The sequence below is a fragment of the Thamnophis sirtalis genome, unplaced genomic scaffold (genome assembly GCF_051295495.1).
Source record: "Thamnophis sirtalis isolate CommonGarterSnake01/CBP01778 unplaced genomic scaffold, rThaSir2_p1.2 scaffold_3, whole genome shotgun sequence".
In the NCBI taxonomy this organism is placed as follows: domain Eukaryota; kingdom Metazoa; phylum Chordata; class Lepidosauria; order Squamata; family Natricidae; genus Thamnophis; species Thamnophis sirtalis.
The window spans coordinates 79,968,199-79,993,607 of record NW_028261383.1 but is presented as its reverse complement, the minus strand read 5'-3'; the positions used below and the strand labels follow the sequence as shown (position 1 = coordinate 79,993,607).

Genomic DNA, 25,409 nt, shown 5'->3' with positions numbered 1-25,409 from the left:
CAGAGGGCAGGGGCAAGGGCAGAGAAGGCTCTCTTCCTAGACTCTGCCAGTTGGAAGTCTTTAACTGATGGAGTCTGCAACATACCTTCCTTACCTGAAGGGTGGGAAAAAAACAGTTCTATAGGTAGCCTGGCCACATGCCATGTAGGGCTTCATAGGTCACAACCAAGTAATTACCATTATATTTAATATCCAACTAATGAGAGTATATTTACACAATTTGGAAAATAAGCTATACAAATCAATATGTTTTCTGAAACTTCCTCCTTAATGACTAGTTTAAAAAAATGATGTCTTTTTTGTACGTGATTACTTTTTCTACAACCTGGGATTTTTTTTTCTACTAAAGATTTATCATTTTAGCTGACCTTCCAAACAGATCTCAAATAAAATATATATCTTTGTATTTGACCTTTATATAATTGACTTAGAACCAAAAGAAACCTACAAGATTAGTAACTTCTCCCCAGAATCCACAGTACTGCTCCTACCTGCAACTTTGGACTTTTCAGACTCGGTGCTTAACCTGTAATTCTTCCGAGGAAATGCTGTGCCAGAACTTCTTGATGTCATAGTTCAGGACAGTATTAATGTCACTAACTTCAAAGATAAAACATGAAACAAATTAAAAATTGTAACACTTGTAGGAAAACTGCTATCAAATATTTTAATACTCCAAACAAAACTACTGAGAATAACATAAAGAAAAACATATTTTTGCATTTTATTTTCATTGTCATTTTTCAGATAATACTTTCTGACATGCTGAAACAAATGAAAATCCGTTTCTAAGAATTTCCTATAAAAATGTAAAAAAAACAAGTAATGTTTTTAAAACAGTTTGGACAGCCTCTAGACTTAAATAGAATTAATACTAAATAAGAATTGGTAGCTAGGATGGAAAATAAACTCATAACTTTTAAGTTATTTCATTTAATACTATAGAACAGATTATTAAAAATGAAAAATTTGCTAGCAGACCTAGTAAAACAACAAAAATGAAAATTTAATATTTTACAAAAACCTGCTATTTAAATTAAACCTATTAAAATGATGAGAATAAAAAGTTGGGGAAAAGCATATTTCAGAAAAAAATGAGAAGCATATTACATACATACATACATACATACATACATACATACATACATACATACATACATACACTGTATATAATAGGTAATAGGTAACCAAACAGCCACTAAGAGAAAAATATGACTTATGTTTTTATGGGAACTTGCTTTAATAGATATTCATTATTCAAAGTAATGCTTTTAATAGAACATATAAGCAATAGATTATACTCAGAGTTGTATATCTAGATCCATTCTCAGTACAGACATATAACTATATGTTTCAAGAATATTTGTCTCTCAAATGTTTATGGATGTGAAGTCTCCATACAACATCCTAACAACACTGTCTCACATTATGAAGCAAGGATATTTCAAGTTCCAAATACATCTCATTTAGACCATCATCTAAGAGCCAAGGTGGCGCAGTGGTTAAATGCAGCACTGCAGGCTACTGCTAGATCAGCAGGTCAGCGGTTCAAATCTCACCGGCTCAGGGTTGACTCAGCCTTCCATCCTTCTGAGGTGGGCAAAATGAGGACCCAGATTGTTGGGGGCAATATGCTGACTCTCTGTAAACCGCTTAGAGAGGCCTGAAAGGCCTATGAAGCGGTATATAAGTCTACTGCTATTGCTATCTTTGTTTAAACTTACACAACACAAAAACAACTAACTTTTATCTTCATTTAATAACAGACATAAGCATATACAGTAATTCAATGTTGCCTTCACAACACAGCACAAAAAGTAAATTTAGCAACATTAATGCAAAAAAAAAAATTTCGAGAGCTGTTTTGGTTATTCCACGTAATCTTTATGTTTTTGGTGCGCTGAATCCAAAAATGACCTCCATTTTGTCATAGGACATCACATTTCCTGACAATTTAGGTAACTATGTTAAATAAGACAATATCTCAAAATAAATGGAAATAGACTTATAAAATTAAAGTTTGATTACAATATTTTCATGAAAATCCTTTTTTGAACTGAAATGAGCTCACCTATACACACTAAACTTGATTCTTCTTCCTTGTGAGGCTCCTCTTGGTGCATTTACGCTTGTGAGTAGCATCTGGAATTTCTCTCTGAAGCATCCAACAGTAGTCTGCCATCATTGTAATGCTCCATTTTCCCTGGTATCTCTTTTCCATCTCTTTAATGTCTTGGTGGAATCGTTCACCTTTGTTCCTCACTCACAGCTCCCAAATTTTCAGGAAAGTAGTCAAGGTGGGACTGGAGGAAATGCACTTTCAAACTCATCAGGCAACCTAAAGCTCGAAATGCTTTCAGCATTCTTCCAACAATCTTTTTGTAGTGAGGATCTTTGTTATTGCCTAAACATTTCTGTACGACTTCTTTAAATGCAATCCACCCTTCTTTTTGAGGATCCGTCATGGTATTAACAAACTCTTGATCAACTATAAGCCTTCTAATGCCTGGTCCGACGAACACACCTTCCTTCAATTTTGCCTCCGACAGGCATGGAAACTTGGTGACCAAGTATTTGAAGCATTCTCCAGCTCTTGGAAGTGATTTTACGAATTGCTTCATCAACCCCAATTTTATGTGGAGAAGTGGTAGAAAAACTTTATGGGAAGGTACCAAAGTTTCTCGGAGGACATTTTTTTCACCGACTGTTAGCACCCTCGGCTGCCAACTCTTCTTGGTCCAGTGATTTTGTCGGTCTTGACTGTCCCATAGACACAGAAAACAAGGGTATTTGGTATACCCAGCTTGTTGCTCGAGCAGCATGCACAAGACCTTCAAGTCCCCACACACTTGCCAACCATGGTCTTCATATTTAAGTTTACGAAGAATCAATTCCAAGTTCTGGTAGGTTTCCTTCAAGTGTATGGCATGACCTACAGGTATGGAAGCGTAAAAATTGTTGTGGAATAAAACTGCTTTGAGACTTCTTTTTGAAGAATCTATAAAAAGATGCCATTGCTCTGAATCATATTGGATTTTAAATTGACCCATCAGACCTTCAACATCGATGCAATAAACCAATTTGTCTTCCTGGGCGAAGTAAGGAACAAACTCCTTTTCACGATGTCTGAACCATGAAGATGACACTCCTGGCAACAATAAATTCCTGGTTTTCAGCCTTGATCCGAGTAACTCAGCAGCATCTTTGGGAAGATTCAAGTCTCTTACCAAATCATTCATCTCCTCCTGATAAAACAATTTTGGTCTTGTATCATCTTCAAAGTCAGAACTTGATTCATCGGAGCTAGGTATCTCTTCCAAGGTAGCAGGGGGTTTGGGTACTGCTATATCTGTGCCATGGGGGATGGGACGAATTGCTGAGTGAAGATTGGGGTATGAAATGGAATGCTTCCATTTGGAATTAAACCCTTTCACATCGCATGAACAAAAGTAACAGTCATCACTATGGTTCTTTTGCCATACCATAGGAATCCCATAACGGAAAGATTTTTTCTTACCCTTGAACCAGTTTCGGAGGTCCTTAACACACCGTTTGGACACTTTGTGAGGCGCCCAAACTTTATCTTGATCTCCAATTTTTAGTCCAAAGTATGCAAAGTATACTTTTTTCACAAAGTCTGTAATATTCTGCTGTTGCTTCAACACTGTATATTCACCAAAGATGTAACAGAAACTGTCATAACGGTTGAAGAATGACCAGCTAACATGAATTGAGATGAAAAAGTGTGAACAGCCTAGAACCAAGAACCTGATGATGATTCGTGCACAAGTGTGGCATGCAGGAGAGAGCAGCTCTGTGTCTGTACATGAGACGTCACAGTGCTGGCCACGCCCCCTGAACTGACCGGAGATGCTGCTATCTGCCCTGTGTCTCCCTCCCACTGGATTCTTCAGGAAAGATTAACCCCTTCTACCATTAGAAGCACAGACTTAAAATTTGCTTAGCTTATGTATATATTGCTGACCATCAGATTTACAGTGCTATATTGTTTTACATAACTCGGACAAACCCTTTAAGGGTTTTTTTGGCATTTTATATCTTAAATGCACTTATGTGAATTAATTAATAGTAATTTGGACTTTAAATTTGGTTAAAAACCCATAATATAAAAAATACTAAAAATTTAAAAAATGATAAACTTGAAGACAATTTTGCATGTTGTGGCAAATTATGACGTCTAGGAGTTTTTCCATATATTATTTGTTTTCAGCACACCAAAATACATGGAAATTAGATGAAAATAATCAAACAGCTTTTTAGTCGCAGACCTGTGTAACAGTTAATATATATCCACATGTTGACTGAAGCATAATGTAAAAAACTAGGCTAAGATTGCAGTACTGCTTTGAACTACACTACAAGGCAGAAGGTTTTTTTATTATAGACTATATTTTTACCCCCACAGTATATTCACAAATACTAAACATTTCTACCAAATCTGTCCACATATCTCGGCTGGTGAAAATATGAGCCTTTGACTCAGTTTTGACTGCTTTGAATTTTTTTTTTTTTTTGCAAAGTTGTTTGGAAGTGGTTTGCCCTTGCCTCCTTCCTAAGGCTAAGAGACAGAGAGACAGAGAGACAGAGAGACAGAGAGACAGAGAGACTCAAGGTCATGCAGTTGGCTTTGTACTAGACTAGACTAGGACTAGAACGCAGAGTTTCCTATCAGTTTCTTACCTGATGCCTTAATTATTACAATATGAGACCCTAAATTAAACATAAAGTTTCTGTAAATCTGTCTTGCTTGGTCACTCAAAACAGTATCTCCTCAAATCAGCACCTTTATAAGAAAATATTTAGTTAACAGGCTTTCTAATAAATCTCTATATTGTGAACTTTCTTAGTAAATGCATATCTAGAAACAACACTAATATCAGAGAATGCTAAAAAGAGAGACCAAGAAAGAAACAGACAGCAAGAAACAAAATACAGCTGCAAAAGCAGAGGTGGCTCTAATTAATAAGGATTTATCTAACATTATTTTATGTATTCCAGGAAGGCAGGCCTATTGCTAAGAAGGCAACCCCAATTCGGGTCAATTATCTTAGTGAAAGATACTAGACAGCTGAGAAAAAAATGCAAATAAGACAGCTGAAATTATCAGGGAGTGAAGTAACTACATGAGTAATTACTGTAGCATTTGGCATTTTTAAAATTATTAAAACAAGCGAGACATTCGTAAAATTATGCACTTTTCCCTACAGTAGAATCCATGGTTTACTGTATTCATGATATAGTAGAATCCATTTTCCTACAGTAAAAGCCTTGATCATTAAAAAAGATTGATATGGATTCTGCACACATTAAAAGTAGTATTTCCTCACACAATACAGTTCAAGTAGGGTTAGTATTAGATACTGTAAGATAAAACAATGATCACTATGAAAGACCTTAATGAAATTCATGGAGAATATATGCTATCAATAATTGTTTCTTATGATAAGCACAGCTGAGAAACATACTGTGAAGGTTGATTAGTGGAGGACAACTGCAAGAGAATTCTATACTCTCTCTCTTATCTCATGATGGGCTTTGCATTGGCATTTAGTTGACCAAAGCATGAAATAATACACTGTACTAGATAGGTTAGGTGTCTATTCAAGACGTCCTCACTGTTAAGTTCAGTTAAGACTTATTTCTGCCTATCAGCAGTTATATGAATAGCAACTCAAATTGAATAATGTGAATAAATTGATTTTTACAAAATTTAATCCCAACCTTAACTTCTGTCTTAACTGTGTCAGATGTTTACTACCAAAATAAATGTAAACTAGGGGAAAGAAGCCATGCTTAAATCAGTTTGTCTTAATAGCTGAAAATCCACGGAAAAATTCTCTCCCTTTATCAATTCAGATTACAATTAACCTTGGCACATGGAAATGGGCCCCAAGATCACAACTATGGTTTGGAAATATTACTGCAATCAACCTGCATAATATTGCAATAATTTTGGTTTCCAAAGAATTTGGAAGGTTGCAAGTATAGGATTATGTTTATTTTGGGATTTCCACTGGAAAACAAGAAAAAAAAATCAGCTATCAGCCCTGCATTGAAACACCTGCCACAGTCCATGACCTTTTGCCCGATTTCAGTTGCCCCTTCTACTACTGAGAGGTTTGCTGTCCTCCAAACTCCTCCAAGCTTGGTGATCAACCTCATCCATACCTATTATTGGTAAGGAACTCCACACTGAAATAGACAGTGCTTACTTGAAATCAAAGCCTTAAAATCAATTTAGGATTAAGGTGCAACGTTTGAGCAGATGACTTCCCACTAAATTCAATGGACATGAATACCCACGAAGTTAATACGCTTCAAGATCACACTGAAAAGCTTCTTTTCCATGGAAGGGAGGTCCACAAGATACTTTTTTTTTTGTTCTTCCCACGCTACCCTGGGAAGGTGACACAAATGAGGCACGTTTTTCACACGGGAGTCGGTCTCCCGGGTGCCACCAGCACGCCAGGAACTGGAGGAAGCAAAGGCGCAAAGACAATCACCAGGCTGCAGATTTGTGGGGCAGAAGAAGAGGAGGAGGCTGAACAGGAACAGCCTTCTTCGCCTGCAACTCTTCCCCCGAAAAAGGCCTCCCTCGGCCGGCTTCACGCCAAGGGCAGGACCGATGCAGCAGGCAGCCTCGCCTCGGACTGCCCACCGGGAGCCTCCCTGCCGCGCGGCCGGCTTCCCACCGAGCACCCGAAGCGCCCCACCGCCTTCCCCGCACGCGGCTGGCAAGCCGGGTTGGCTTCTCCCTCTTTTTAAAGGCGAGCGGGAGAGCAGGGCAGAGCCGCGGTGTTCTCTGCCTCCCCAGTTGACCCGCTACCCGGGCCTAGTTGCAGCCGCCCGAGCCGCGTCTCGACGGCAGCCGCCCCTTCGGCAGTGGCTTCCCCCGCACCTCGGAGCCAAGCAGCGCTGCCACTACTCACCGCTGCCTCCACCGCACGCCTGGCTCCCTCGCCAAGCCCCGCCGGCAGCGGTTCCTCACAACATCCGCCCTGCTACGGAGCGCCAGCTGGGACACACCAAGCGGCGACACAACCGCAGTGGCTGGGCGGGTGGATTCCCTCGTTCTACTGGCAGCGCCGCCCTCGAGAGCCGGCTTGATCTCCCGCGAGCAAGTAGCAGAGAGCCCTGCACACCGCCGCGGCCGGGTCTGACCCTTCTTCTCCCTTGCCTCCTCGGGGAGAACCCCGGGCTTCTCTGCCGCTCGCTAGCAGACGATGCTCTCGCTTCCCCCAAAATGTTTGGCTTTCAGCTCCCGTGGCGGTAGTCCGATCATTCGAGACGCGTTACCTGAGCACGTAAAAAAGGATTCCGCCTAATGTCTGGAATAATCCGGGTGATCTCCGGACAGCAGCACAATGTCATAATTTTCCATCAGAGTTTTGCCATCAGGGTAAGAAAAGTAAGTGTCCCCCCCATATATTCTGACCTTTCAGAGTTCATAAATGATCGCCTATGAATGTTTGCTACTTAAAGAAGAAAAGCAAATCTCAATGGCTGGTTCACTATACTTCATGAGTGAAACAAGTGAAAAATGGGATGGTTATTTTAATTAAATTATTAGCCCTGTCCACACTTGTCTTTTGTTTTGTACGGGCTAAATGAAAAGAGACCTCACTTTATGGCTTAATATGTTGTGTGAACCTAAATAAGCGTGGTCTGTTGAGTATGTTAAATGATAAAACATTTAAACCACAGTAGCTGAATTCACGCGTTTCACCACAAAGTACATCATGGCATCCTGTATTGTATAGATCATATTGATGGCTTCGTTTATTATGTAAATCAGACCATAATATGGTTGTTAGTTTTGGTATAATGTATGCCATTATAGTTTCTAAGTTTATGGTTCAAACTGTTGTGAAAATTAGGGGGGGGGGGGGAGACTATATCTGGGTTTCTGACCAGGCTCATTTTAATATATTTCTGGTATAATGCTAGGAAAGAGAAAAATGAGGATCACTCAGAGCAAAGTTGATTAACTAAATTATAGTAGCAATACATGCATCACTGGAATATCTGAAGGACCCGGTTGGGGACAGATTGTCTTGGAAAAAATCTATGTTGATTTTCCTCTACCTCCACCTCCAGGAAATTCCTAAAGTGTTCTTGACAATTTTCTCCTTTAGAGTGTAGAGGAAGAAACAAGAGCATCACCTCTTTTACCTCAAATCGAACCAAAGAAAATAGAATAGCAGGATCATAGAAAGAGGAAGGTGAAATGCTTTTGATTTGAGTGATGGATTTATTCTTGATCTTGCGGAAACTAAAGCTGTATTAGACATGTATCTTGGAATACAAAACAGTGGAATTCTGTGAACTCGGAACAATGATGAATAAGATTTCCATGGCAAGAACAGCGAATGGAAAAAAGAGCTACATGGATATTGTTCTTCTCGGTTGTAATGGGAAAGGAACTTTTCAAACAATTTGAGATGTGTGGTTTTTTTTGTCTTAAAAGAGGAGGCAGACTTTTTCACAGAGAACCAACTTAACTTTTTTTAAAGGAGAATTTTATTGAAATAAGCCTAAAACATGTTCCTACTTCAAGCCAGTTGATCCTGTCTTCTTGCTGCGAAGTCAAGGTGCATAGTATCTAAATCACCAATCTTATTTGGGCAACTGAAGCAAAGTGAAATGCCCAAGCAACTCTCTCCATTCCTTGCTGTCAGAAGTAACAGACAGTGGGAAGTGGGGGGGGGGGAGATAGTGGATATGGGAATTTTAAAAGTGTTACAATTCCATTATGAAATTCTCTCAACAAGCCAGCATCCAGGGTTCTATGAAAACAGGCAGGTTTTGTTATCTGAAGCACTTTAACATTCCTTTATATCATTCTATTTAAAGACAGATTGTCTCTCAGAAAAAATAATTGACAATAATTGATTAAAGGCAGGCAGCTGCTTTTCACTTTTGCAGGTGATCACTAAATCTGGGAAAGAGAAGACTAATATGAGGTTAAGATATAATTGCTTAATTTTATATTGGAAATTTAAATCCTACACATTAGAGACAATTTATTATAAAATACCCCAAAATGTGCTATGATGTTCTGATCTATCTCTCTGCCAGTAGCTTTATTCACCTTTGTGAAATTAACTCTCTCCTTGCTTTTTAGCTATATAATTTTAGTTTTGGTGGATTAATACGCTAAGCAGCTCAATTTCAAATTTTCCTCATTGGCATCTGACTTCAGAGGGTATAATCATACATGTACTCAATTAAACAGAACTGGAACAAATACAATTTAAATAATGCAATATTGAGAAAACTGTTCTTCTTAGATTGCTTCATTTAGAATTAACATTTCACAGGAATCTCCAGTTGTGTACTGATTGTCCTTTACTAGATATTTATAATTAACACACTATAGGGTAAATTGGCCGAAAAAAGGGACCTTGAAAATACATCTAAATAAAATCAACTTTAGTGATATTATAATACAAATATTTCTTTTAGTATCTGTTCAGAGCTGAAGAAGCTTCTCAGATGAGAAGTGAAATGTCTTCAAAGAAAAAACAGAAAGTCCAGTTGCCTCTTGAAAAAGCACCCTTGGGTTAGAATCAATGGTTAAATATTTGGTCAAATGGTTTTGCCATTTCCCTAAATATTAGAGGATATTTAATGTTTTTCAAACAAAGTGATTTCCTGGGAAGCAATATGCCACAATATTATAAAACACTAATGATTATTCCTATTAACATTTTTGTCTGAAAATTGTTTTCAGCAACAAATTGGTATAAACCTGTGGCAATACCTCTTTGAAAATGTTCTGGAAGGATTGCTTTTTATTTTGTAGCTGCCATGAGCGAATACAGTCACATCCATAACAAAAAGGGACGTCCTGATTCACTTATCTTCTTGGCTTGCCGATCCAGCCGTCTTTGTCCTCTTTCATTAAAGCTATTTGACTCCAAACTAAAAAGAAACAAAAACAGAAAGTATAACAAACTGCTGGAGATGAGGCATTGTTTTGGTACAGGTAGTCCTTGACTTATGACCACAACTAAACCCAACATTTCTGTTGCTAAGGAAGAGAGTTAAGTGAGTCACAGCCCGTTTTATCACTGTTTTTGCCACAGTTTTTAAGTGAATCACTGCAGTTAAGTGAATCATCTGGTCGTTAAGTGAATCTGATTTCTCCCATTGACTTTGTTGGTCAGAGGCCAGCTGAGAAGGTCACAAATGGTGATCACATGACCCGGGAGAGTGCAACTGTCGTAAATACATTCCAGTTGACAACAGCCCAACTTTGAATCATGTGTCCATGGGAATGTTGCAATGGTCATAAGTCTCAGAACCAGTCATAAGTTATGTTTTTCAGTCACGTTGTAATTTCAAACAGTCACTAAACAAATGGTTGTAAATTGAGGACTACCTGTGTGGATTGCCATGCGATCGCTAATTGGCTTTAGTGGTACTTTAACCTACTAGACTAGGTTTCAATCAATTTCATGAAGGAAAAGTTGCAATATAACTTATTTCAAATGAGAATTTTGGAAAAGGCTCATGGTTGGCTATGGTCATCCTGCACCAGGGGTGGGTTTCAACCGGTTCGCGGCGGTCCCCGCGATCCGGTTGGTCGCCGAACCCAGAAGTAAGTAACTTCCGGGAACGGCGAAGGCCCCCCCGCGCCCGCGCGCCCGCTCCTTACCCAGTTTTGCCGAATTCTGCGCTTCCACGCATGCGCAGGATGCATACAGCGCCTGCGCGATCCTCCAGGAGCAGCTGGAGCATTGCACAGATGCTAGTACGCATGCGCGAGGACGCCACCGGCCTCGTTCCAACCGAATCGGTTGGAACGGGGCAAGAAACCCACCCCTGTCCTGCACATATGTAGTTAGGAAGGATGAAGGAGCCTATATTCCATTAGGCTATTCTCTGTTTCTCCCTCTTGCAATCTGCAGCCTTCTTAGCTTCCCATAGTTTAAATCTATCTCAAAGGAAACTTAGCCCTGATGTATAATTGTTAACAATTTAACAAATGTAGTTCTTTTGTTAACTTTTGATTTTTCCAAACGTGCCGTTTTATTTCTTCCATTTTTACCTTTGTGACTAAGGTAATTAGGATTATCTAGCCTAAAAAAAGAGAAGGATTGGGGATGTTTTGGTAGCAGTCTTCCAGTTCTTGAAGGTATTTATTCTGCAAAACACCTGAGGGCAGGACAAGAAGTAATGGGTAGAACAGAGGTGGGTTCCTACCAGCTCGCACCTATTCGGTAAAACTGGTTCATCAAATCTACCGAACCGGTTAGAAGAGGTTCCACCAGTGGACCCGGAAAGCAGGCCACACCTACAGAAGAGGTTCCAAAAATTTTTGAAACCCACCACTGGTCCTTGGATATGATTATTCTACACTATCATGCTCATATTTATAAAACTCAGTGCCTCTGTGAAAGGTAAGGATGACTACTGCGTTTGTGGTGCAATCAGAACATTGCGTGTGTTGAAGTTGTTTTAACGCAAACCAAAGATGCCTTTTAAAAAACAACTTTACATCATATTCTTATGCATGCCAGTGCTGTGTGTGAGGTAATTTAAGGTGGTTCTGACAAGTGTCGTCGGCATCTTCATATCCGGTCACATGGGTGGCAAGCCACTCCCACAAAGGAGACCACACCCACAGAGTAGGTTCGAACAATTTTTGAAACCCACCACTAGGGTAGAAGATCATTAAAGAGAGATCCAACCTAGAACTAAGGAAACATTTTCTGACAGTGAGAACAATTAGTGGAAAGGCTTGCTCTCAGAAGTTATGGGTACTCCATCCCTGGAAATTTTCAACAAAAGGCTGGTAACCACTTGTCTGGTGTGGTATAGGATCTCCTGCCCTGGTCAGGACAGGATTCCCTCCATCATGATGTGTCTCTAATCCAGTCTTCCAATGGTGTTCCCATTACCACTGTAACTGAGTCTCCCATTTGTAATGCTCAACCCAATGGTACCACAGGATACCAATACCAACATTCCAGTAGGTCTCAGCGCCTACAATTGCAAAATAATATTATCCACTTGCCAGAAGGCAAGCCAAATGTTGTCTTCCAGCTTTATCAATACTCACTATATAATACTCAAGGTGGTGCAATTTTCCATCAAGTCTTGGATGAATGGGGCAGATTTCTCTGTGAAGGAGTTATCTTGAAGAGCTAAACTGTAAAGTCTGTGACTAGCTCTGAGAACAGCACAAAGCTCTTGGGCACAAGCATCTGTGAGGTAATTGCGATCAAGTCTGGCAAAGAGAAAATTAGAAGCCACATTACAAGTTTGCTCAATCTTTTTTTGATAACAAAATCAGAACACACACATAAATTCAGGTATGTGTGTGTGAGAAACAAATTATTGGTACTCTCCACCCCCATCTCACTTTAACCAATTATATTTGAATTAACCCTTGGCTGATGTGACAGAACCTTCCTGGTGTGGATATTACCTTATGCCTTAGACTTGATTCAACAAACGTTACCACAGATACTAGCCAGCACCAACATTATCTAGCTTGTAGCCTTAAGTGATAAATGCATGGTGTTGGTGTATATCAATTAAATTCGGGGGGGGGGATCACTTTGTCATTTATACTCACTGTGAAGCCAAGTAGGCAGTGTTATTGATCCCCTCCCAGGCTAAAATGTAGAGATCCCACAACAAATACACCCCACCCCCCCAGTACTGTCATATTGATGATTAGAGTCATTATTAAATCCCGATGCATAAAACTGTTCAAAATACTTCCCCGGGAACCTATGAGAAAAAACAGTCCATCTCACTTGCATGTGGTCATAACACTGAGGTCTGTACCAACATAGAACTAAATACAGAACTATCACATGCCATATATTACTAAATGAGGAAAAATCCATAAGCTCCTGTGGACATCATGTAGTCAAAAAGACTTGAAGATTCAGCACAAGAAATGCCTAGACTTCCTCATTAAGTTATGCTTCACCCAGCTTAAGAGGAACATTGGGGGAAAAAATGTAAGCAGCAGAAAGCAAACATCCAAGCAAAGAATTCATTTACCTCAGTTGACTGAGGGCAGGCCTTCAGGTATAGCCTGGAATTGAAGATGATCATTGATCATTGTATGTTTTTAGTAGTTATTTGCTGCCTTGGAGTTCTCTAGGAATGGCTCATTCTCTCATCACCCCTGCCTTGCACTTCACTAGTCACAATGATCAATTGGCTGTTCTGAATATCTATCTAATGCCTAATTAGTTACTGTGTTTTTCAGAGTACAAGACGCACCCTTTTCCCTCAAAAAAGAGGGTGAATATCTGGGTGCGTCTTATACAATGAATACAGCATTTTTGGCCTGCCGAAACCCCACTCCCTTTGCAAAAATAAACGTGCAGAGGGTTTGGGAGGCTTGTAAAGTGCTCCTGAGGGCTGGGGAGGGCAAAAAAGAGCAAACAACTGGGCTGCTTTTGCCCCCCAGCCCCCAAGAGCACTCTGAGAGCCTCCCAAAGCTCTGCATCCCCCCCCTTTTTTTGCAAAAAACGGACCGTTTTTGTAAAAAATGAGCTGTTTTTTGCTAGTTTTTGCCCCTCCCCAGCCTCCAGGAGCACTCTACAAGCCTCCCAAAGCCCTACATGCACCCCCTTTTTAAAAAAAATCAGGGGTGCAGAGTGCTTGGGAGGCCTGCAGAGTACAAAAACTTTTTTAAAATTTACCTCTTCAAAATCATAGTGCGTCTTATACTCCGGCGCATCTTATAGTCTGAAAAATATGGTGCTTTAGAATTTTACCCAATTGGCTGCTAGTTATCAGGATAGATAGGGATACCCAATTCTTCCAAGACAAAATATGCACCCAACTGTTTAGATGTGCCTTTGCTCCCTTATTACTCACGTTAAATTAGCCAAATTACAACCCAGTTGCTTCAGAATGGTACAGAGAACATTCACTCCTGAGTTTCCAAGTTTGTTATCTCCAAACCTGCAATGTGGTTAAAAAGAAGAAAGTGGATAATTGATGTAGCAATACCACAGGATAGAATAGAAGATAAAGTACTGGAAGAATCACAAAGTATTAATTGAAGTTAAAATATTATGATGTAAACTGTGATGGCCCCAGTGGTTATTGGCACACTGTGTACCATACCAAAAAAATATTGGACAGCACTTACAAAATCTGCACATTGACAAAATTTCCATCTGTCATTTACAAAAGGCTACACTGCTTGGATGTGCACATATATTATGCTGATATATTACGACATCTTGGGAAGACCTTGAGTATGGAGGTCAACACCAGCTAAAGAACTGTCAGCTGTGCTTTCACACTGTTGTGTATGTAATAATTCTGCAGAACAAAATCATAAATGATTCTTTCCAAATGTGAGAAGGCAGCACAATTAGCAAAGGCAGGATCAAAACATGAAAAACTCTTTAAAATCTGTTTCAGTTTTAATTTAAATTTGGAAACGGGAAAGAATGGATCACTTACTCTAGAGTTGTACAGTTCTTAATTCCTGGAGCCAAAGCCTTGATGTGATGAGGTTGCAACCTGCAGATATTTAAGATAAGGGAATGATCCTCAATTGTACTATGTTGCAGACAAAACGCCAAAACTTTGCAGTCTAACACGGACAGCGTGTTGAAGGAAAAGTCAATAATTTGGAAGTGAGGCATCACACGCTTTGCAAATTCTGGCTCCTGGCTCTCAAACAAGCAGTGAAAAAAATTCAGCAGGAAATAGTGTTTTTGAACGGGCTTCTTAACAGCTGCTACTTCTGCTTTCTGTAATAAGAGCGGCTTTACAAGGTCAGAAATCTTGCATTGCAAGGTTTGCTCAAAGAAGACGTGTGTCTTTTCATTTGTCAGGCCAAATATGAAACATACAGTTAGTGCAAAATGTTGATTATTTGGCATCTCCCATTCATCCAATACTCTCTGCAAGTCGGCCATAACGTGATCCATCTCTTCCGCTGACTCCGCTGGCAGTATATACCACATGGCGGCAAAAAACTCTTGGAAACAGAGATGGAAAAAACTGTAGAGACTGCGCCTGCCCAAACCTGCCCTGAAAGCTCTTTTCTCTAAAAAGAGATCCTTAAGAGCTGAAACATCCAAGCAATGTTCTTTGAGATCCTGCTCTTCAAAGAGGATTTTTTGTTGCATGATGCCAGCTCTGGCCAAAGAACAAAGTTTTCTGAGCTCATTTTGAGGGGAGGTTTTCCATCTGGGATTATCGTGCTTAAGAAGAATATGAGAAAACTGCAAAAACACTTTTGTTGTGGTATCCAAGGTGCCTGCAATCTCATCTTCAGTTTCCAGTTCTATCTTAATCACAGAACAAATGATCCAGCACACCATTGGGATGAAGCAGATGGTGGACACTGCAACCGTATTTTCAATGAATCTCAGGGCAATGCTGGCTTTCTTCTCCTCTTCGAAAAACTTGGAAAAAAACTCACGGCGACCTTTTTCAGAGAAGCCAACGATCTCGGTGAACCTGGGGTACTTCAAGCATTGCTGCAGTCTCTCTAGAGCACCCGGCCTTGTGGTGATTAAGAGGAAGGACTCTGGCAAGAGTGTCTTTCTCAGCAGGCTGTTTAAAATACTTTCCAAAGGCATCTTTAAATTAGGCTTCTCACACCAGTTACCTTCAGATTCTAAAAAGTGAGAAAGCTCATCAAAACCATCAATGATAAAGAGCAGTTTTTCAGGGTGGGCTAAGATTTCTTCCACTGGGGCGTCTCTGTCCTGACACTGCTCAACAATAAGTTCAGCCAAGCTGCTGGCTTTTTTAACAAAGTCCAATTCCCTGCAACGAATGCAAAATACATAATCAAACATATCGGGATAGAGCTGCCCATCAGCCCAGTCCAGCATGATCTTCTGCACAGTCATGCTTTTCCCAATCCCTGCAGGTCCTTGCAACACCACTGTTTTTGGAATTCCTGATTTATCAGGCTCAAATAAATCTTCAATGTCGGTTGATAAATGATCGCTATTGGTTCTCAGGATTTCCAGGTGCCTTCTGCCAGTGGCAAGGAGTTCATGCTCCTTCTGCTTTTGGGGTTGATGCTTCTTGATAATAAGCAGCTCTGCATAGCATGAATTCAAAGGAGTGCTCTCACCACACAGGCTGTTCCTTTCCTCTATATTTTTGCATTCTTCCTTCACATACTTGGCATACTTTTGTTTGTAACCTAGGAAAGTACCAGAAAAGAGAATCTAAAAGAGAAGGCCCCATCATTCTAGTATAGCAATAGTAATAGCAGTTAGACTTATATACCGCTTCATAGGGCTTTCAGCCCTCTCTAAGGGGTTTACAGAGTCAGCATATCGCCCCCACAGTCTGGGCCCTCATTTCACCCACCTCGGAAGGATGGAAGGCTGAGTCAACCTTGAGCTGGTGAGATTAGAACCACTGAACTGCAGATAACAGTCAGCTGAAGTGGCCTGCAGTACTGCACCCTAACCACTGCGCCACCTCAGATTGTTGTTCCTAACTAAGTGGTCTATCAAAAGAGATCCTCCATCTCACAGGGTTGCTTCTTCATAGACATCTATATCATTCTTCCACAATTTAATACCTTTTAGCAAAGGGTACATTGACTAGGCACTAGGGATTATGTTCTGACCTGGCTTTCCCAAGAGCATGAAGCAAACTAATTGTCCTGACAAAAAACCCTTTTATTAATTGACTGTGAATTCTGCTCATTCACATCCAGCAAAGTCTTTCAAGGGAGGATTTGCAGTCACAGACCTTATCTGGCTTGGAGAGCTGACAGGCCGATATCTGCAAAACTTGGCAAGGAGTCCGAGAGTCACGAATCAATTAAGTGAACTAATTGTCTCCTGCAAACTCCACTCCCCTTTCGCTCCTTTTATTTCCTCTGGGAGGGGCCATTCATCGTCCACCTGTAGCCTTACTCCCAAGTTGAACCCGTTCTTTAGCTGTTCCATTTGTCTCACAACTCTGCGCAAGCGCACACTGGGAACATCCCCTCTCTTGCCTCCAACACAGAGCCTTCCCCAGACTCCAGGACTGGCCCATGTTCCTCCCCAACCTCCTCACTCTCTGAATCTGCTACCAGCAGGCCACAACAGATTATGAGATTCAAATAATTCTAGAGGACATTTTTTTGCAGATATTTACCAGTGATTGCTCCAACAAATTTTTGTGCTTGTTGGTTTTGTTCATATTATCAAAAGCAATATCCTGAAGCAGAGGTAATGCCTGTCTGCTATAATATTTCAGAATAGGCTGGGGACATGCACATTCTAATATAGGTTTTTTTTTTTAATCTACCATATTCTAGAGCTACCCTATGTTATAGAGCTTGTGCCATTCATCATATATAGAAGTAGACTTACTTAGACCCACTCTCGCGGTCTTCCGAAAGTCTATTAAGACCTGGCTTTTCCGGCAGGCCTGGAGCTGTTGACCTCTTGAATGAGGTCCAGCCCCACTAAGGTGGAGTGCATGTTGTGTCTTTTTAACTTGCCTTGTCTTCTACTTTTTAAACTTTTTAGTGTTCTTTTAAATTGTTTTTATGTAAGCCGCCCGGAGTCCTTCGGGATTGGGCGGCATATAAATTTATTAAACATTAACTGTCAGCACCTCTTCATTGGGTAATTAGGAAAGAAGACCACGAGACTCCATAGGTAGAAATCAAGTGTACTTTCACTAATTATAAATTATTAAAGGCGTAGCGAAGCGAAGACTGAGTATTTAGGCGCGAAAGCGATTGATATATAGAATAACCCATTCCCCACCCCTTGGCATCCCAGTTACAGTCCAATCATAATTCTCCTAAGTGTCAGGTGTGAGATAACTTCAAAAGGCATCACTAAGATGGAATGTCGGTGCCGTTAGTCTTGGCGGGAACCTCCTCCGCATGCATAGTCCGACAGGCAGCAGAGCTCCAGAATCTTCCTCCAGCACAATTAGTAAACCCCTCCCAAATACCATGCCCTCCCTCCCCGTTTCATGGCAGCCGAAGCAGCAGCAAAGCAGAGGCTGACATTAACACCCTAATATTTGTTAGCTATGTGGCAAAAATTAAGCTTAGGTCTGTTCTCCCTAGCATAGGTCTCTAAATTATCATTCGTTTGTTAGTCCAATAGTATCACAGACAAATACCAATTGGGAACTAATTAACTAGTTATTGTATATCTGTGAATTTTTTAGATTGTTTTTAGTTTTCTACTTGAAATATGTTTCAATGTGTTAAGTATTTATACACTCTTCTAAAATGTCGTAACTGTTCTCCAAAAATAAAGACAAAATTATGCATTTATCTTAGGGTTTATATACATTTATATAAATAATTGCAATGCCTTATAATGAGATGTTCACATACCCTGAATTAGATTCTTGAGTTCTGAAAAGGAAACACAAAAATTAATTAGCATTATTTCTTTCCTTTCTCTTTCCTCTTTCTTTCCTTTCCTCTTTCTTTTTTTCTTTCTTTCTCATTCTCAGTGGCAAATATACCTAAATCAGCAGCAAATATACCTAATACTCCTGCCTACTAATTTCTTCACAACCACTCTGTGAGTGACTAGGGCTGAGTGACTGATCCAAAGTCACTCAGGCAGATTTCATAGCAATAGCACTTACACATATATACCGCTTCATGGGTGCTTTTTCAGCCCTCTCTAAGCAATTTATAGTGTCAGCCTATTGACCCCAACAATTTGGCTCCTCATTTTACCCACCTCGGAAGGATGGAAGGCTGAGTCAACCTTGAGCCGGTGAGATTTGAACTGCCGAACTGCAGCTAGCAGTCAGCTGAAGTAGCCTGCAGTACTGCACTCTAACCACTGCGCCACCTCGGCTCAGGCAGGACTAGAACTTGGTTTTCTTGGCTTTGCATGGTAGGTGTCAAGACCCAGAAAAGTAACATGTTTACGGAAGAGAAAGGTGCAGTCACACTGCTTCTTTCACCCAAATGTGTATACTCTTACTGCAACTTCCTTAAGGTGCAGCCAATAGCTAGAGAGATTGTCCATACTATAATACTCTTGTCCACTCTGGAGCTAAATATTGCAACTCTAATTATGGTTCAACACATCCATACCTTTGCTGAGATTGGAAGCAATTTTCTTGCAACCCATGTCTTCCAAGATATTTATCATTATTGTATCAGCTTTCTCTTCATAGAATTGAACAAGGAGCTCCACCAGATCCAGCCGGTCTGCATTTTCCAACCGACCACGTGGAATATTCTTTCCCTGAGGAACTTTTACATCTCGCAGCTTAGACTTAAACTTCTTAAAGTCGCTTTCCTCAAGGCATTCTAAAGCATCTACCAGCAAGGCCTTCCTCCTTCCTCCTCCAGTCTCCATTGTAAGGTGATAGCCAAGCTACGAGCACCACATGTTTTAGAAGCCAGAAAAACAACAACAGAGTAAATGTTAGAATTAGGAAAGGATTTTGCATAATCTTGACACATGGGTGGAATACAGGAATACCCAAATTACAACCTGCAGTGAAAAGGCATTTAACCACCTTGCACTCATTAATCGCCAACCATGTCTGAGTTTCAATTCATACTCAAATCAACCAGGGCCAGGCTTGGGATCATGTCTTACCTTCTTTTAAAACAAGAGTAGCAAGGAACAAGAGTAGTAAAGGAACTTGGGCTGAGGCCTTATTTAACCAGGCCTTTGCTTTGGTTGGGAGCAGTACAGATAATCCTCGATTTACAACAGTTTAGTGAGCATTCAAAGCAGAGGTGGGTTCCTACCAGTTCGCACCTATTCGGTAGAACCGGTTCATCAAATCTACCGAACCGGTTAGAAGAGGTTCCACCAGTGGACCCGGAAAGCAGGCCACACCTACAGAAGAGGTTCCAAAATTTTTTGAAACCCACCACTGTTCCTTGGATATGATTATTCTACACTATCATGCTCATATTTATAAAACTCAGTGCCTCTGTGAAAGGTAAGGATGACTACTGCGTTTGTGGTGCAATCAGAATATTGCGTATGTTGAAGTTGTTTTAACGCAAATCAAATATGCCTTTTAAAAAACAAGTTTACATCATATTCTTATGCATGCCAGTGCTGTGTGTGAGGTAATTTAAGGTGGTTCTGACAAGTGTCATCGGCATCTTCATATCCGGTCACATGGGCGGCAAGCCACTCCCATCCGGTCACATGGGTGGCAAGCCACTCCCACAAAGGAGACCACACCCACAGAGTAGGTTCGAACAAGTTTTGAAACCCACCACTGATTCAAAGTTACAACGGCACTGAAAAAAGTGACTTATATAACCATTTCTCACACAACCATTGCAGCCTGCCATGATCAAACTTTAAATGCTTGGCAACTAACTCATATTTATGACCGTTAACACTGTCCCAAGGTCATGTGTTTGCCTTTGGCGATCTTCCGACAAGCAAAGTCAATGGAGACGCCAGATTCACTTAACAGCCACGTTACTAATTTAACAACTGCAATGATTCATTTAACAACTTTGGCAAGGAAGGTCCTAAAATGGAGCAAAACTCACTTAACAATGGTCTCACTTAACAATAGAAATGTTGTATTCAATTGTGGTCATAAATTGAAGACTATCTGTACAGCAATCTGTACTATTCAAAACCATAGTGAGTGAAATCCCAGCTACAGAACAATGCCAGAAAGTATGTTCGGTCTCTACAGCATCTTCTACCAGATGTTTGCTCACCAAGTAAGAAGAATGTGCTATATGTGATAGAAACAAACAGGGCATATGGTTTGGGAAGTCAGAGTTGGTGTTCACTTGAACAGTTCTAGATTTGGTCAGATACAATTGTGGAGGTGTGAGAATGGACAGTAAAAGGAAAATTAACTATAAACCAGAGTTTGGAATTAAAAGTAGTAGCTAACTTTAGTCCTTAGATTTATTGACATTTGTATGCCGCCCACTCCCTTGGGACTCTGGGCAGCTTACAGACAAGACAAAGGGACATATATAAAAATTAAAATAAGAATACAATTATTAAAATTTTACACCATGCATACTGATTAAAGTGGGGCTGGATACTGATCAACAGCCCCAGGCCTGCCGGAACAGCCAGGTCTTAATAGTTTTACAGAAGGCCAGAAGAGTAGTAAGGGTCCGGATCTCTACGGGAAGATCGTTCCATAGGGCCGGAGCAGCTACAGAGAAGGCCCTCCCCCGGGGAGCCGCCAACCGACATTGACTGGCCGATGGCACCCGGAGGAGGCCCAATCTGTGTGATCTTATTGGTCTTTGGGAGGTAAATGGCAGGAGGCGGTCTCTCAGGTAGGAGGCGGTCTCTCAGGTCATGCCAAGGTTCTATGTATAACTATTTACCTTCCCTCTACAAAATATCTAGCAGCACTGCAATGGCTTCTTCACTGGCTTCACAACCACAATTGAGCCCAAAATTTATGTTGTTGAGTGAGTTTTGCCCCACTGAATGACTTTTCTTGCCACATTTGTTAAGTGAATCACTGCAGTTGTTAAATTAGTAACACAATTGTTAAATGAATCTGGTTTTCCCATTGACTTGGCTTGTCAGAAGGTTGCCCCGGGACACTGCAACCGTCATAAATATGAGTCGGTTGTCAAGCATACAGAACCATGTGGGCACAGTGGTTAAAATGCAGGACTGCAGGCTAAATCACTGCGCATTCCAGGAGTTCGATCCTGACCGGCTCAAGATTGATTCAGCCTTCCATCCTTCCGAGGTGGGTAAAATGAGGATCCAGATTGTTAGGGGCAATAGGCTGACTCTGTAAACCGCTTAGAGAGGGCTGTAAAGCACTGTGAAATGGTGTATACCGTATTTTCACGACCATAAGCCGCACTGAAAATCCTAAAATTTGATCCAAAATCGGCAGTGCGGCTTATAACCCGGTGCGCTTTATATGTGGAAAAAGATCTCCCAGCTGCTTTGCTCCTCGCGACTGCAATAGATGTCCAGAAGCGGCCCCTGGGGCCAATGGGGACCGGACCCCCAGCTCGACAGCCCCTGTCGCCTCTGGACGTCCACCGCAGCTGTGAGGAGCCGAGGAGAGCGCGGAGAAGAGCGCGCGACGGCCCCCGGCGCTCCGGGAAGCGGGAGAGGCGCGCGGCCCGGCCTCTCCTCCCTGGACGCCGCAGCAGCAGCCCCAAGCGCACCGATCCCCGCGCCCTTCGCATCGGGGCATGCTCTTGCAGCACGCCCCGATGCGAAAAACACAGAGATCGGTGCACGTCCAGGGAGGAGAAATCAAACCGCGCGCCTCTCCCGCCTCCCGGAGCGCCAAGAACCGTCGCGCGCTCCCCTCCACACTCTCCTCGGCTCCCCACAACCGCAACAGACGTCCAGAAGCGACAGGGGCCACCGAGCCGGAAATCCAATCCCCACCAGCCCCAAAAGCCGCTTCTGGACATCTGTTGCAGTCGCGAGGAGCGGCACGAAGGCTCCCGGCGCTCCAGGAAACACCGAAAGCAGCTGGGAGAGGCGCGCGGCCCGGCCTCCCCTCCCTGGATGCCGCAGCAGCAGCCCCAAACTCACCGATCCCAGTGCCTTTCGCATCGGGGCGCGCTGCAAGAGCATGCCCCGATGCGAAAAACACAGAGATCGGTGTGCCCGGGGCCGCCGCTGCGACGTCCAGGGAGGAGAAACCAAGCCGCGCGCCCCTCCCAGCCGCCCTCGGCGCCCCCCGGAGCGCCAAGAACCCTCGTGCCGCTCCTCGCGACTGCAACAGATTTCCAGAAGCGTCGGGAAATGTGCGGCTTATAACCCGGTGCGCTTTATATGTGGAAAAAGTTTGAAAAATTAACGTTAATTGATACTGCGGCTTATAATCCGGTGCGGCTTTTGGTCGTGAAAATACGGTAAGTCTAAGTGCTATTGCTATCCAAATATAAATCACATGACCATGGGGATGCTGAAACAGTCATAAGTGTGAAAAATGGTCATGTCACTTCAGCGTCATAGTAACTCTGAATCGTCACTAAGCGAACTGCTGTCAGCCAAGGACTACCTGTTCTCGCATTGACTTCTCTATTGGTTAGCAAGGACAGCCTTGAAAGTTTTTCAGCTGAAAAAGTTGTAGAGAAACCAGGTAAGAAAGGAAGTGATAAAACAAGATTGTGCAGCCCAGGCCTTGCAAATCAGCCAGAATACCATTCCTATCTTCGTTCCAGCCAACTTTGCCATAATAGCGGGAAAGGCAAAACTTTATAGCTGCTACAGAGGCCCGTTATGGCTTTGCAGCTTGGGTCTCCCTGACCCGCTCGGTCGAAAAATCTCTCAGTGGAGACGGCAATGGAGAGGCTACTCAACCCCGGACCCTCCCTTCCCCTCTGCCCCAGTGGCAAGAAACGAGCCCCTCCCTTCCCTTCCGTGTTGGCGGTTATAGTTCAGGCATTTTCTACCAAGGGCAAGGGAGCAACCACCATCCTCTGCGCCCCTGGCTTTATCCGAACTGCGTTTCAGATAAACACGGGCCCCTGGCAAAACAGACCGTAGGCCGGCCCCACCCAGCGCCTGGAGAGCAGAGCTTCCGTTTCGCTTAGACTAATTCTGCGTGGCCTCGGCCAACCCCCAAGTGCCTCACCGGTTCGAAGAGAGGCGAAGAGAAGCGAACCAACGCAAGTCAGAGCTGAAGAAGCTTCTTGGACGAGAAGCGAAACGTCTTCCAAGAAAAAAACAGAAAGTCCAGTTCTCTCTTGAAAAAGCACCTTTGGGAGAAACAGCGCAAAGCAATCCAGACCTCCAATCACTTTCAGATCACGGAGTCCACCTGGCACTCAAAAACGAAAATGAAAGTCTGATGGGAAGGAAGCTGACGCAGAAAGCAAAAATGTGGAGTTAGGCAGGCCCGAAAGGAGATTTCTCCCCCACTTCTCAGCACTGCTCCACCGAAGGAGAGAGTTTATTTTGAAGGCAGGGACGCTACATTTTAAAAGCGATAACATATGTGAACTGGCAGGGAACAAAGGGAATATATACAGTAGCAGAAACTGGGCACAAATTACACAGTGGGAATTGATATGGAATACATCAGCGTTTCTCAACCTTGGTAATATTTTCTCTCTTCTATTAGCTTCTGTGTGAATCCTCCTTATCACCTATACTGTAATCTTTCTTGGACAGCTGTGTCTGCTTGTTTTAATCTCCAAGGCCCTTCCTTGCATTGATTTCAGGAGTCTTCTTTGCCTCTGGTGAAATTTAAACCCTAGAACAGATCTTTTTAAACTGCAAATATTCTACAAAACCTCCTCCTTGATTAACTCAACCTCTAATTTCCCAACTGTTCCAATCAGTGTTATTTAAGTTTTTCTTGATGACAATGGTCACCTTTCCAATTGCTAAATTTTGTATCTTAACCATAAGGCTACTTGCTAACAAACAAGGTAATAAAGTATTAGAATATTACCACACTTTCCAACTGAATTTAGGCTGGTATAATATTACCCTTACGAGTCTAAGATTTCTCTGCTCCTTGTGGTTTCAGAATTGTAAGTTTGAATGGAAATCTGCATTTTAAACTCATTCCCATTTTTATCAACTCTTCCATTTAGAAACTTCAACAGAGTTCTTTTTTTGTGAGGTAATCTCATGTTTGAAAAATACAAAATCTTGTCTCCTCAGTTTATTTTCTTCAGCTTGCAGGCATTTTGAATAATTTTATCTCGTACATTCATTAAGAAACTTAATTATACTTGTGTATAGATCTAACCATTCTCACCCTATAACTAGTTAGTGTCCTCCTCAATGTTGGGCCCTCTATGGCCTGGGAGTTTGAGGGTTCTGTGCAATATCTTAGCTGTTCCTAACACTGCACTCTTCTGGACACAGAGCTCTGATATTGTTCTTGTGATCTGTTGGAGCTGTCAGAGTCCCAGCTGAGTGGGTGAAACTGTCAAACTTGATTGGACCACACAATTGTCCTCTGAGCGGGGGTGGGGGTGGGTGGGTGGGTGCACCACTGCCTCTTTTAAGAATTGGTAGGACCATTCCAGTGGTGGGTTTCCATTTTTTTTACTACCGGTTCGCTCATGTGCGCACGCGACATTGGTGTGCATGCACAGAAGTGTCCGGGTGGGTGGAGCCTCCCACCGCCGCTACCGGTTCGCCCGATCCAGGCCAAACTGGGAGCAACCCACCTCTGGACCACTCCCTCATTCAAGGTGTAAACTACCACCCAGACACAATCCCGTCTCCCCTCTCATGCACCTTTAATAAGTCAGGACAGGAAGGCATGTATCTACTATACAAGTGGCCAAATTAGCAGCTGAGAGGGTCTTGTCCACTTCCCCAGGTTCCCAAACTCTTCCCAGGGTCCTCTTGCAAGATATAACCCCATCTCCTCTACACATTCTGCTTTAAAGCTAGAATCCAACATAGAGTGAATGTCAGCTACTTTATCAGATGTGCAGCATATTTCTCAGAGAAACCCTTTATGTCACGGGTGTCAAACTC

The 25,409-nt window shown here is 42.0% G+C and overlaps 2 protein-coding genes across 4 annotated transcripts in view; both read right to left on the bottom strand.

Annotated features, from left to right (window-relative positions):
- RNF123 (ring finger protein 123) overlaps positions 1 to 7,062 on the bottom strand; it is a 98,780-nt gene extending 91,718 nt beyond the window's left edge. Inside the window, exons 1-2 of one of the 2 annotated variants that reach the window (XM_087709283.1) lie at positions 6,951 to 7,062; positions 492 to 600 (exon numbers count right to left, since the gene is read on the bottom strand). In XM_087709283.1, the coding sequence (XP_087565409.1) occupies positions 492 to 573 (82 nt within the window). In that variant the 5' untranslated portion in view covers positions 574 to 600; positions 6,951 to 7,062. Of the gene's footprint in view, positions 1 to 491; positions 601 to 4,701; positions 4,799 to 6,950 lie in introns of those variants that run through there. The other variant, XM_087709285.1, reaches the window with a different exon arrangement.
- A 1,777-nt stretch (positions 7,063 to 8,839) lies between these two features.
- Positions 8,840 to 24,123, bottom strand: LOC106541641 (NACHT, LRR and PYD domains-containing protein 3). Of its 2 annotated transcripts, XM_087709281.1 has the most exons (7): positions 23,542 to 24,122; positions 19,058 to 19,343; positions 18,338 to 18,358; positions 14,470 to 16,177; positions 13,873 to 13,959; positions 12,089 to 12,256; positions 8,840 to 9,945 (listed from the first exon to the last, which is right to left on the bottom strand). In XM_087709281.1, exons 2-7 carry the CDS (start codon positions 19,323 to 19,325, stop codon positions 9,846 to 9,848), a joined length of 2,352 nt encoding a protein of 783 aa, XP_087565407.1. In that variant the 5' UTR covers positions 19,326 to 19,343; positions 23,542 to 24,122; the 3' UTR covers positions 8,840 to 9,845. The 2 variants fall into 2 exon arrangements, with proteins under 2 accessions (XP_087565407.1, XP_087565408.1); XM_087709282.1 differs by lacking the exon at positions 12,089 to 12,256 and having other exon boundaries at positions 23,542 to 24,123.
- Between the last annotated feature and the right edge of the window lie 1,286 nt (positions 24,124 to 25,409).

What these genes read in the sequence shown, in the direction of transcription:
- LOC106541641 (XM_087709281.1), bottom strand. Translation starts at nt 19,325, where the DNA reads ATGGAGACTGGAGGAGGAAGGAGGAAGGCCTTGCTGGTAGATGCTTTA. An exon ending in ACTCAAGAATCTAATTCAGG is followed by an intron (nt 16,178 to 18,337) that starts GTATGTGAACAT and finishes GTACTTTCCTAG; the next exon opens with GTTACAAACAAAAGTATGCC. An exon ending in TGTAATTTGGCTAATTTAAC is followed by an intron (nt 12,257 to 13,872) that starts GTGAGTAATAAG and finishes TCTCTTTGCCAG; the next exon opens with ACTTGATCGCAATTACCTCA.